Source organism: Leguminivora glycinivorella, chromosome 25 (genome assembly GCF_023078275.1).
Source record: "Leguminivora glycinivorella isolate SPB_JAAS2020 chromosome 25, LegGlyc_1.1, whole genome shotgun sequence".
NCBI lineage: Eukaryota > Metazoa > Arthropoda > Insecta > Lepidoptera > Tortricidae > Leguminivora > Leguminivora glycinivorella.
The window spans coordinates 11,402,019-11,416,212 of NC_062995.1; the positions used below are offsets into that span (position 1 = coordinate 11,402,019).

General features: G+C 37.7%; 1 protein-coding gene across 2 annotated transcripts in view; it reads right to left on the bottom strand.

Moving 5' to 3' along the window:
* The window catches only part of LOC125239157 (zinc finger protein 345-like), a 215,312-nt gene extending 201,919 nt beyond the window's left edge, over nt 1–13,393 (bottom strand). For both annotated transcript variants that reach the window (XM_048146663.1, XM_048146662.1), the window contains exons 1-6: nt 13,158–13,393; nt 9,121–9,249; nt 7,394–7,942; nt 5,741–5,875; nt 4,000–4,127; nt 1,780–1,854 (exon numbers count right to left, since the gene is read on the bottom strand). In XM_048146663.1, coding sequence (XP_048002620.1) covers nt 1,780–1,854; nt 4,000–4,127; nt 5,741–5,875; nt 7,394–7,942; nt 9,121–9,249; nt 13,158–13,289 — 1,148 coding nt within the window. In that variant the 5' untranslated portion in view covers nt 13,290–13,393. The remainder of the gene's footprint in view (nt 1–1,779; nt 1,855–3,999; nt 4,128–5,740; nt 5,876–7,393; nt 7,943–9,120; nt 9,250–13,157) is intronic.
* Between the last annotated feature and the right edge of the window lie 801 nt (nt 13,394–14,194).

The following is a 14,194-nucleotide window of genomic DNA, read 5'->3' on the forward strand; positions in this document are numbered from 1 at the left end:
AGAGACACAATTTCAAAGTTTACAATCACCCAGAATAACTTCCAAGTAAAAACAAACAGAGAAATAATAGCAGAACAACTTCACTCACCAGTAACACACGAAAGCCAGAGACACTGTTAGTCTTGTAGATATTTTAAGAATGACCTGCGACGGCCTGCCCCGGCCCTTTTATAGTATCTATTAGAGACATAGCAGCGACTGGGGACATAATGGAGACTGGAGACATACCAGAGACATAACAGAGACCTAACAGAGACATATTGGATACATATTGGATACATAATGGGGACTAGAGACATACTGGAGACTAGAGACATACCAGAGACATAACAGAGACATATTGGATACATATTGGATACATAATGGAGACTGGAGACATACCAGAGACCTAACGGAGACATGGGACAATGGATAACAACTAAATTACGCGCATAAGAAAAAGATCATAACTGCTTTGTTTACTAAGCCGTATGCCTTAGGTATTAATGTCCAAGACAGTTTGGCATATAGGCTTTTGCTTCTCAACAGTAACACCTGCATGATTGCACGTGTTCCAAAGTGATATAGGAATAATTTTATTGATACCTAGTTAGCGACGAAGAGTTATGTATTGCGGTTAGTATAGGTATGCAGATATTTTTTTGTTAAAGGGTTTTAGTTAGTTTTGTAGATCAAATACGCAGTAAAATATCATTTTTGTTTCTAAATGCTACATTAAACACATCCAGAAAGTATACTACTAATCATTATCAACTTTCATGACCTGTGATTGAAATCAAGACATAATATCGGAACGCTACACAGCTGACAACTGTCAGTGTCAGTATTCCGTCCATGTGAACGTAGTTTGTTGATAAATATGTTATTCCAACCTGTTTTGCATCAAATAACAGTGAATTTTATGAGTGAAGACGTGACTAAACATGTGATAAAGCTTCAAAGATATTATTTGTCAAAATATCCAATGAAATCCCAAAGGAAATATGCACCAAAAAGTTGGTCAAGGATAAGTTGATTCACCGTAAGTTTTATATGTAATAACGAGTCATTTTCCTCGTCTTAGACGCTTGTTCTGTTACAATAGACTGCCATCTCTCGGCACAGGCTTAAAACATTTGAACCTCAGTTTTGACAATTTGGCCCATATTCTTAGCTTGATATGTGTTAAAATGTCAAATATTAATATTAGCGCCATCTAGCTGAGCGTACCCCAAAGGTGTAATGTCATCTAGGCCACCGTACCTTTTTCTGTATGGTACTGAGGTGAGTTTTTTCGTAGACTTTATCTGTCTATCAGCAGCGGCTGGTCCATACAAGCCGATTCCCATCGGCTTGCCTAAAATTACATACAACATACATACAATCACGCCTGTATCCCATAAGGGGTAGGCAGAGCACATGAACTTCTCAAGTTCCAGTGCCACTCTTGGCAAAAAGGGGTTGAAAGAAAACGAAATTGTGACATTGCAGTGACAGGTTGCCAGCCGCTCGCCTACACTACAATTTAACCCATATACAGCCGACTTCTACGACACCCACGGGAAGAAAGGGGATGGTGAAATTCTCAAATGAAATTGGTAATGGGAATGGTGAAATTGGTGGTGGTTGCCTAAAATTGATTACTAGTAAAGCACGTAATGTTAAGGTAGTTTTCTTTTTTGCTTTAGTGTTGTCTAGCAGAAATTTTCACCAGCCGCCACTGCTTATATATGTGCTTATGTGTTTGGTGTGGTGAAATAGTTATTTACATAGATACTGTTGTGTAGAATTCATACTTACTTGAACAGCTTCCCGCAGTGTTTGCACTCGAAGGTTTTTCCAGCGTGCATGTCATAGTGCCGTCTAGCTTGATGTCTGCACACACACACACACACACACAATTTGTCATTTGATTAAAATAAAACTATGGAAACGGATTAAATCGCGTATAATGAATTTACAATTCATCCCGACGTTTCGAACTCTTTACAGCATTCGTAGTCAACGGGTGACTGAGGAAAAATTACAATGTGCAAAAGCTACCCACATACAAGAAATATTAACGAACCATGACCATAAATAATATAGATTTTTAAGGCAGGTTCACACACTATTAATTCATTGTAACTTTTCCTCAGTCACCCGTTGACCACGAATGCTGTAAAGTGTTCGAAACGTCGGGATGAATTGTAAATTCATTATACGCGATTTAATCCGTTTCCATAGTTTTATTTCATGAGTAACTATCGCGGTAACCGAAGACAATATTTTGTTATTTGATTGTTTTCATATAAATAAATAAAATAAAAATAAAAAAATAAAAAAGCCTTTATTATTCCAACTTTGAACTACATGCTATTATTCATTTAGTTAAGTGGCATGTTTTGTTCTTCATGCTTTATTATTATTTGCATGCATATACATTGTTTTGTTCTTATTTATATTATGTGTATTATTGTTTATTATTGTTTTAAATTATATATTAATTAATTTCAGATAAATTAAAAAATCAGATAAATTATAATTATTGGTGTAAGACTAAGTTATAACTCTAACTTTTATTTTTCTTTATTTATGGACCCCTCGTCGGGTAAAGGCCTCCTCCAGGCATTTCCAGTTGTCTCTATCAGGCGCTACTTCAGTCCAGTTTTCTCCAGCTATCTCTACAATTTCATCTCTCCATCTTCCTTTTGGTCCTCCAGATCTGCGATTGTTTTCATAACACTCCCACAATACATGTGCACAGGCAGAGCGGTGCTTATAAATAAGTTTTTTTGCAAAAATTTCATTTTTTGCACAAGCTTTCATCGCCAACTGTACCTTTCTATCAACAGTCATCTAACTGCTCTCCGAAACTTTTCTAAAAAACCCTTACTCTATGGGGATACAACGTTTCATGACAGGGTTCCTATGACCACCTTTCTGCTCCATCATCAGATCAGCTCCATGATACCGTATTATTGCATTGTCACGTGATTTACATATGTGTCCAAAATTTCATCTCAATCGGAAACCGGGAAGTGAGTCAAATTTAGCGTCTACGTTTTGACGAACACTAACATACTAACAAGGCAAGTTGAATAAAAGCTTGTAAAAAATCGTTCTCCCTAGGGAGTTTATTCATTTATTTATTTAAACTTTGCACAAATTACCAATGAAAAGTACAAATGGCGGACTTAACACCTAAAGGCATTCTCTACCAGTCAACCATTGGGAAAAACAGAGATAGTTTGGTGCACAAGATTCTAAAGCCAGTATGAGGCTTTGATAAACGTCAAATATTAATATTAGCGCCATCTAGCCGAGCGTTCCCCAAAGGTGTAACGCACTCTAGGCTACCGTACCTTTTTCTGTATGGTACTGAGGTACATTTTTTACATACATACATACATACAATCACGCCTGTTTCCCAGAGGGGTAGGCAGAGATCACGGATTTCCATTTACTACGATCCTGACAAACCACTTTCGCTTCACACACTTTCATAACATTTCTCATACACGCTCGTCGGTTTCGAGTACTTCTGACCTGGCCTCTTTGCAATATTTCCCCGATTTGATCAAGAAAAGTTCGCCTAGGTCTTCCACTACCAACTGACCCTTCCACACATTTTTTCTTAGACTTTATCCGTCTATTTATTTAAGCGTATGGCGTATATTTGCAAACAATTAATATTATAAGTCGACATCCAGGTTACGCAACCAACCGTCTTTATCCGTCTATACGGAGTTACATATGTCTTTGTAAGAACGACCGGTCTGGCTCAGTCGGTAGTGACCCTGCCTGCTGAGCCGCGGTCCTGGGTTCGAATCCCGGAAAGGGCATCTATTTGTGTGATGAGCACAGATATTTGTTCCTGAGTCATGGATGTTTTCTGTGTATAATAAGTATGTATTTATCAGTTTAAGTATGTACATCGTCGCTTAGCACCCATAGTACAAGCTTTGCTTAGTTTGGGACTAAGTTGATCTGTGTAAGGTGTCCCCATGATTTATTTATTTTATTTAAGAATGAACTAACCTGTTCCTAGACACAAAGCTGCAGTTTTTGCAGAAGAACTTGAGCCGATGCATGTCTTGATGCTCCTGCCGCCGGCACTGCATGTTGAAGCGCACCTTGCATATTTCGCAGGCGTATGGGCCCGCGCTCTAAAAAGATAAATGACAATTTATGTGGTTATTTTTCTACTCCAGTATTGTCATTTACGAGCATTTCTTTTTTTTGCCACTTTTATGAAAAATGTGAGATTTTTGAAAAAAAATATGCTGTTAATACTCAGAATCACTAGCTTTTTCAATCCTAGTAGTTAAAAAAATCCCATACGATTTTTTCTTATTTGGTTACCATTTTCCGTTCATGTTGTGTGGGGTAACAAAAGAGGAAAGTAACAAAAATGTATGGACATTCTAGGACACTTTTTGTCTCCCAGTGAGATTGAAAGTCATCGTGATTCTGAGTACAATCAGGGGCGGCTCACTCCGCGCTTTTATCGCCGCGCTACAAGTACATGTCGGCGGCCGCGAATTCGCGGCCCATTCAGTGGTGACGACTTTCGCGCCGCGCAATAAAATTCAATGTCGCCTGCTCGCGTGCGGTCCGTTTGTTAATGTAGGTAAAAAATTAGAATGGCGGCATTTTGTGGACATCAAAGGAGTGAGCCTTCTGTACTTGTACTATTATATATTCTGTGGTACAATCGACCTAAAATTCCCTAAAAAAAATTAAAATAAAAATAATTGAAAAAAAAAGAAATGCTCTTACAGGGTCGTGCATAGATATTTAAAACCCTTCATAAAATATGTCAAGACATCTATTCTTTAATCTATTCCTTAATAACGCATTTTTTTATATGTACTACGTCGGTGGCAAACAAGTATACGGCCCGCCTGATGTAAAGCGGTCACCGTAACCTATGAGGTTAGTAGGACGCCTGCAACTCAAACAGTGTCACATGCGCGTTGCCACTCCATTAGAAACTTGTACATTCCCTTTTGCTGTGTTAACTACACAGCAAAAAGGAGTGTACAAGCTCCAAGGAGGGCTCGGGTTGCCGACGACTCAAAGGACAATAGACGGAACAAGTTAGTTCTGTAAGTCCTCCCGTCATCAGCACACCGCACCCTGCGCATTTTCCTTTATTTTCCTTTTTTTTCTTGTCATTGGGGTGACGTAAGGATTCCAATGATACATCATTCATTTAAATCGGTTAAGACATTCAGAAGTTATGGTGGAACAAAGAAACTCACATACATTAGTTATTTGTTATACAAGGGGGCAAAGTTGTATTTTAACGCCGAGTGTGGAATTGAAAAACGAGCAAGTGAAAGGATTCTATAGTTGAACCACGAGCGAAGCGAGTGGTTCGAAAATAGAATCTTGACCTTGCGAGCTTTCTAACACACGAGAAGTAAAATATATTTGCACCCCAGTGTAACACAAAACTTTTCCCCTCACTATAGCGAGGAAACTACAACGCAAAAAATGCGTTTATCACTGCTTCCAGTAGTTCCACAGGTGGTAAAACATCATTATTACTAGATTCACCTACTTTTATCAATTTTAAAGCAGTTAATTTGACTTTATTCAAGGTAAAATTACTTTACCCACTAGTGGATAAAATGCGTTTCTACCCGCTGGTATTAAAGGACATAACACGTGTTTTCGAGCTAGTGAGGGGAAAACATACTTACAAACATGAACGTTGAAAACAATACACTCTTTATTTGGGGCAGTCGTGTAATAAAAAGCGATCAGTTCTCACCGGGTGGTGTCGCAGCTGGTGGTTGTTGTAGGGCTCCTCGGCGAGGAAGCCTTTCCCGCAGTCGTGGCATTGGAACGGGGACTCCAGGTAGTTGGCGGACTCTTTGCGCGTTGCGATCTCCTCCAGTTGGTCTTCCTGTATGTCAGACTTTGATTAAATAAACGTAAACAATATCTTTTTAGGGTTCCGTAGTCAAGTAGGAACCCTTATAGTTTCGCCATGTCTGTCCGTCCGTCCGCGGATAATCTCAGTGACCGTTAGCACTGGAAAGCTGAAATTTGGTACCAATATGTATATCAATCACGCCGACAAAGTAGTAAAATAAAAAGTGGAAAAAAGTTTTGTTAGGGTAGCCCCGCTACATGTAAAGTGGGGACAGTTTTTTTTTTTTCATTCCAACCCCAACGTGTGATATATTGTTGGACAGGTATTTAAAAAATAATGAGGGTTTACTAAAATTGTTTTTTAATAATATTAATATTTTCGGAAACAATCGCTCCTAAAGGAATAAAAGTGCCCCCCCAACCCTCTAACTTTTGAACCATATGTTCAAAACATATGAAAAAAATCACAAAAGTGGAACTTTATAAAGACTTTCTAGGAAAATTGTTTTGAACTTGATAGTTCAGTAGTTTTTGAGAAAAATACGGAAAACTACACTGAGCGTGGCCCGACACGCTCTTGGCCGGTTTTTACAAGCTTTTATTCAACTTGCCTTGTTAGTATGTTAGTGTACGTCAAAACGTAGAAGCAAAATTTGACCCACTTCCCGGTTTCCGATTGAGCTGAAATTTTGCACACATATGTAAATCACGTGACAATGCAATATTATGGTATCATGGAGCTGATCTGATGATGGAGCAGAAAGCTGGTCATAGGAACTCCGTCATGAAACGCCGTATCCCTATCGAGTAAGGGGTTTTTAGAAACGTCTCGGAGAGCAGTAGATGACTGTTGAAAGAAAGGTACAGTCGGCGATAAAAGCTTGTGCCAAAAACGAAATATTTGTAAAATAACTTATTTTACAAATATTTTTTAATATTTTAACTTATTTTGGCGGATCAGGTTTGTATTTATTTGGTTATTAATAAATTATTTTTATTTAAACAATTCTTAAAAGATAAAAAAATTTTATATAGTCGTCATCCCTATTCTGAACTCACGGAGCACTGTGGGCCATTTTTTTCAAAGTTGTCCACCCCACTTTTTTTGTAAAATGGGTATTTTTTACGCGAATAATACTCAGAATCGAGAGCTCTTTCGATCCAGAAAAAAAATGTCCCAAGATTTCCATACATTTTTTCGAACCTTCCATTCCGTTACCGCCATACTAAATGTATGAAAAAATGGTAACGGAATGGGAAAAAAAACCTTGGGACACTTTTTTTTCTCCTATAAAGATTGAAAGAGCTCGCGATTCTGAGTGGAAAACACATAAAAATTTCCAAATCCAAAAAAATATAGGGTGGACAACTTTGAAAAAAATGGCCGCTGTAGGCTATATAAAAATCACTCAAATGGTATCTTTCTTCTTCTTCTTCTAGGTTAGGGGCTTTGTAAGGCTTCAGGGCGCCTTATGTATCACTGCGACCATTTCTGATCTATTGTGATTGCCACCTACTACAACTCTCGATCAAGTCCTGGTATCCTTACCTTGCTCAAAGTAACAACGCGCACTTCAAACGCATTCTCGAACGAGGCAAAATCAAACACAGGCATGTAACCATTCTCGGGATTCCGAAACTTCCTCTTGCTCTCAACCTTTGGCTTTCTCTCCTTCTTCACCTTCGCTATAACACTTTCCTCCTTCCTTTTCACCTCTCTCTTTTTCACATTCTTTTCCCTTTTCTTTGGTGTTTTTTTCGCGAAATTCACTAATTTCACGTCGTCGTCATCATCGAATTCGACTTTCATTTTTTTCTTAGATCGTCTTTTCTTTTTTGTGTTCTTATAATCTGTTACAATGAATAAGTTGTCCAGTTCGTCGTCAATTCCAGTATCGTCATTTTCTTCTTTCAAGTCAGTCTTATCAACGTCCTCTGGGATGTTGTATTTGTCGTCTGTGTCGTCAGCAATGGGTTCATTTTTTATCTGTTCTGTGGTCTCAGAGTTTATATCGACGTTCTGAAGAGCGGTGATGAATAGATTGTTGTACAGTTTGAAGTGAGAGCGGTCGATGGAGCGTATTGTGTTGGTATCCAACTGAAAAGAAGTAAAAAAATATTTTAGACATAGACATAGAATGGCTTTATTTAATATCACAAATTTCACAATGTTACAATGTTAAAATTAAAATAATTAGGTCAAACATGGATATTAAAAAGGGCCGCGACTCAGCATAATGTTGCAGTAATTTTTACTGCAACGCTGGTTTTCAGTCGGACCCTAAGTAGTTCACTAAACCTAAACTAATTAACCTAAACTAGTTTGTGTGTGTATTTTTTATTTTCACCACACCAACTGGTAAAGGCTTACTTTGATAATCGAAAACATATAGCAAAATCGCATTTTATCAACAAGAGTGCAAAGTAATTTTATATAAATTTTAACTTGATTTCTGACTGATGATCTGAATAAAGAATATTTCGATTGATTGATTGATTCTGATTTTCATGAAACATGGCTAATAACACTCCCGACTAAGGCACTTGTCCCATCGCGAGCTAGTAAGCTATGAGCTATGGGCTATAAAAACGAACAAAAGATAAGACTCCCGTGCAAATAAAGAAGACACGGCGATATTGATAGCTCGTCACCGCTGGGCGAGCAACTATAAACATCGCCGTGTCTCAACTATAAAACTCCCGTGAGACTCATACATATTTAAAAATATTTTAAGCGGGTTACTCACGTATTAAGTCGATATAGCGTCGCGCTCTCGACATGTAAAGGCGGGGTCGCTACTCTTGAGAAAGGTTCCCGAAATTGAACCGAAACATGTCGAACGCTATATCGACTTAATACGTGAGTAACCCGCTTAAAATATATTTTTAAATATCGCCGTGTCTCTTTTATTTACACGGGAGTGATTATCTTTTGTTCGTTTTTATAGCCGATAGCTCATAGCATACTAGCTCGCAGTGGGACCAGTGCCTAACTCAGCTTTCAGACAAAAAAAACTAAATCCAAATCGATTCATCCGTTCGGGAGCTACAATGCCACAGACAGACACACACAGACAGACAGACAAAAAGACAAACAGACAGACACATAAAACTTATAACACCCCTTCCTTTCTGTGTCGGGGGTTAAAAATATTAAACCATAAACAAGCCTTCTTGAGCTTACCGTGAGGCTCAGTCAATCTGTGTAAGAATGTCCTATAATATTTATTTTTATTTATATTTATTATTTATTTATATTATTAAAATAAGTCTGACCTCTCTCTCGCACAGTTTAGCCCTCATACAGAAGTGCGCCCGAAGGACTTTCTCCCGGAAAGCTTCAAAGCGGGCAACCTGCGCGCTGCAGAAGACGCACAGATGCTGCGGAAGACCATCCTTGTGCACCTGAAATGGATTAAATATATATTATAGGACTTCTTACACGGATTTTTGACGACCGGTCTGGTGCAGTCGGTAGTGACCCTGACCGCGGCGCAGTCCCGGGTTCGAATCCCGGTAAGGGCATTTATTTGTGTGATGATCACTGATGTTTGTTCCTGAGTCATGGATGTTTTCTATGTATACATATAAGTATTTATATATTATGGGTACTCAAACAACGATATACTGTCTGAGTACCCACAACACAAGCCTTCTTGAGCTTACCGTGGGCCTCAGTCAATCTGTGTAAGAATGTCCTATAATATTTATTTATTTATTTATTGACCGAGTCCCACTGCGACAAACTGACGTGATTTTTTAAGTGGAGACAGTTGATTCAGATTCAGATTCAATAATTTATTCAATGGTAAACACAGTTAATATACATAAGTATTATATAAAATTCTAATAAGTGATGAGATTAAAAAAAAAAGTTGGAGGGATGGAGCCGGACAAAAGCTACATGCATATTCTATACATATGTATATTTTCATTTACATTTTAGTTTTCTACCAAATTTTAAAATGCTTAGTTTTTTATCCACTCATTTTAGACTTTGTTAAAACCAAGAATAATTTAATAGTGGACTGACAAAGCCTATACAAAAAAGCGTACCCTTGTAATATATGGGTCTTTTAGGCTTAAAACTAGATGGCGCTGTTTCGCAGCCCGAAATTGGCCAAAATCATATTTTTCAGTACAGATGGTGTTATTTTTACGCACTAGTGTGAGAAGTGGTTCATTATATGTCAGGTCGAAACTTCGGAGGTACATCCGTACTGAAAAACGTCGTTCGATACACGTGCAAAAAGGAAATTCGTAACTCGTGTCCTATTCCCCAAATATTTGAAATGTACTATTCCCCAAATATTTTTTGCGTGTTTTTATTTTTTATAAGAACAAATGACACATTTCTTTATTTTAAAATCATGATATAACGTCAATACACATTTTGAAAAAAATTGTAGGCTTGATCAGTGTAGTTATAACGGTATTTAATAGGTGGCGCTAAAAAGTCGAGTGCGATGGCTTGCGTGGGCGACGGTCGCGCGACCGTCGCCGTCGCGTCTCATACTTCCATATCGATAAGGTTAGATTTCGTATGCGTCGCATCGCCGTCGCGCGACCATCGCGCGACCGTCGCCCACGCAAGCCACGGCGTTAGTATGGAGTATGTAAATCCTATATAAATAATCCTTGGTTAAAAATTGTTAAAACCAAATGAATGATTTAAGTTATATCACAGAATATATAATAGTACAAGTACAGAAGGCCCACTGCTTTGAAGTTCACGCAATGCCGCCTTTTTAAATACCTACAAAATGATTACAAAGAAACGAGCCGCACGTGCGCAGCGTCGGGCGCTAGGGTTGCCTCTGTATAAAAAAAAAATACTCAGATAAAATGTTATGCTATTATATTCAAGTCTTGGGTACTTTCTAGGTATATACAGTATTTATATATATATATATATATATGTTTAAATCCCAACGTCACAAGCCTGATTGAACGTTTCCGTGGGCCATAAATGACATAATTAATATACACAGATCTACATCTGTGTAAGATTGTCCTATATTATTCATAATGTTTGTTTAACAAAGCGGTTATTAGCCATTCCACACGCGGATATCGCGTATGAACCTTTAAAAAAACTCGCGACGTATATTAACAATAGAAAGTGCGAACAAGCGTTCCGTGAGAATGCGAGCCATCCCTGATTAGGCCGCGAACTCGCGGCCGCCCGCATGTACTTGTAGCGCGGCGATGGAATCGCGGAGTGAGCCGCCCCTGGTTATATTAAAATAAATGCGGATAAAAGTAATTGCTTATGTAAATTGGTTAAGCTCGAAGTCTAACAACATTAATAAACTCAAACTGCCGGTATATTATGCTTCCAATTTTATCACTTATCTATTTGGATAAAGTTTCCATCACGCTTTGGCAAGTATGTCAGTGTGAGAGTGACAGAAATCTTATCCATGTGGATAAGTGACTTGACGACCGGTCTGGCTCAGTCTGTAGTAACCCTGTCTGCTAAGCCGCGGTCCTGGGTTCGAATCCCAGTAAGGGCATTTATTTGTGTGATGAGCACAGATATTTGTTCCTGAGTCACGGATGTTTTCTATGTATATAAGTATGTATTTATCTATTTAAGTATGTATATCGTCGCTTAGCACCCATAGTACAAGCTTTGCTTAGTTTGGGGCTAAGTTGATCTGTGTAAGGTGTCCCCAATATTTATTTTATTTATTTATTTAAAAAAAAAAGTGATAAAATGAGGAGGCAGACTCAAAGGCTATGACAGATGGCGCCACCTTATTAGTCCATTGCACAGATAAAGAATTTCATATGTGAGAGTGAGATGATTTTTTTTTCTCTCACACATATGAATGACAGTGACATGCCTAGACACTTGCACAGGCGCCACCTGGCGGGATAAAATGTCAGTGTGCCTCCTCATTGGAAGCATAATACACCGGCTGGACACTTTTGAAACATATTTGGGGTCAGACAGAGGCCCCTTACAGTAGTTACAGTAGCGGAAAATAATCCCATATTTTTTTAGACACATTTGCATATATACTTATTTTATATAATTTAAAAAAAAACAGGCTATTGTGATTGCGCTGCACTAGGTTGTACCCTTAGTATTAAGTTTGTAAGGTTCTGACGGAAGATCAGCGCTGCGGCTTCCGTAGCATGTATGCTGAGTCAGTGCCTATTCTATACCACAACGCACATTCCACAACCAATACTTCAGTTAAAATAATAAGTGTGCTATTTATTGTATAATGCTATGTTAAGTCTTTTTAGTATTTCATCTTTCTTTATTTTGTTTTGTGTTGCAAAGCATGTAAGTTTGTGGTTGAATAAAGAATTTATCTATCTATCTATCTATCTATTAATATATAATATTATGTATTGAAATTCTTATTTGTAATTTGATGATCCAATACTTGTTTCCTTGATATAAAAGTCTAATTTTAAGAATTTTTGACATTATTTACAATATATGACCAGTATGTCGCATGTGACACTCCTTGAGTTGCAGGCGTCCATAGGTTACGGTGACCGCTTTCCATCAGGCGGGCCGTATGCTTGTTTGCCACCAACATAGTTTTACATAGTATAAAGTATGACAGATTTTTTCTGCTATTGTATGAATAAAATGTAATGAATATGGCAGAGATATATATTGTTCTTATGCGACTTTCATACCTTCACATACAGGGTAGTATTTTTTTTAACTCATTTGTAACAAAGTGAGGACCTTGATTTTTTTTTTTCAGTAAACATACTGTTTCTAGTGATGATTTTACAAAACGAAACTAGTAAAAGAAACCTAACACATATAAATTAATTTCTTCCTCAAGAATTCCTCAAGGAAGAAAATTTCAAAAATTCGTAACTCTAAAAACTACAAAAAATCGGCCAATATACATGGGGTATATTCTGATAGCCCATGATGTGAGGGATCTAAAAAAAACTTTTTGACGTCAAGGTTTGGACCACCCTGTATAATCATTCTTATTAGACTCTTTTAATAATCCGCGATGCTAATAGGAAATTCCATCAAATACTTAGCATACTAAGTAATGTGTGTAATGTTTGATTGCAGATTGATATTTTAAGTATTTAGTTCGACATATTGTCTTTAACTGAACATGAATACTTCAAAATCAAAATCAAAAACATTTATTCAGCAAGTATGCCACAGGGGCACTTTTACATGTCAACAATGCCAATATATAGTATGAATTCAACTAAAGTACAAGTTACTATGATTAATAAGAGATGTATAGAGTATCTAAATGTCAAAGTACTTCTAAAAAAAGTGGTGAAAAAAAAAAAACTGATACAATACTCACAGGAACTCCAGAAATGCGGGCAAAGGCACCACCTAGGTGGTAATCGTGAATGCTGAACAGTTTACAATCGGTAACTAGGCAAGCTCTACAAGCCCGTAAGGAATCCTCACTTGAAACATTTTGCAATTCCATGATGATCTCTTTTAAGCTAGAATTGTGATTATTTTGTTTGCTTTTAGCATTTACAAAAGAAATTATGCATCGTATGGAATAAAAGCAAAAGCATAATCAATGAAAGCTGCCAGTGCCACTGTCCTACAGTTCTGTCAAATTTTGTGCGTTCGGAAACCTGTTTTGTTTATCAATACTTACCAAATACACAACCACAGAATTATAATTAAACCAGAATGAGTAGTTAGGCCAAAAAGTGTGTCCACATGAGAGGTTAAAGTTGGGGCTGGTGTCCCTCTCGCACTTATTACCACTATCAAAATCATTTGAATGACGTCATCACTGTCATCATTTGGGGATACCAGTCAATATTCAAAGTTACTACCAAATCTACTAATACCACAGAATATATAATAGTACAAGTACAGAAGGCCCACTGCTTTGAAGTTCACGGAATGCCGCCTTTTTAAATACCTACAAAATGATTACAAAGAAACGAGCCGCACGTGCGCAGCGTCGGACGCTAGGGTTGCCTATGTATTAAAAAAAATTAATACTCAGATAAAATGTTATGCTATTATATTCAAGTCTTGGGTACTTTCTAGGTATGTACAGTATTTATATATTTTTGTTTAAATCCCAAGGTCACAAGCCTGATTGAACGTTTCCGTGGGCCATAAATTACATAATCAATAGTAGATCTATGTAAGATTGTCCTATTTTATTCATAATGTTTGTTTCACTAAGCCATTCCGCGTTTATTAGCCATTCCACACGCGGATATCGCATAATATGAACCTTTAAAAAAACTCGCGACGTATAGTAACGTGAGTAAATGCGAGCCACCCCTGATTAGGCCGCGAACTCGCGGCCGCCCGCATGTACTTATAGCGCGGCGATGGAATCGCGGAGTGAGCCGCCCCTGC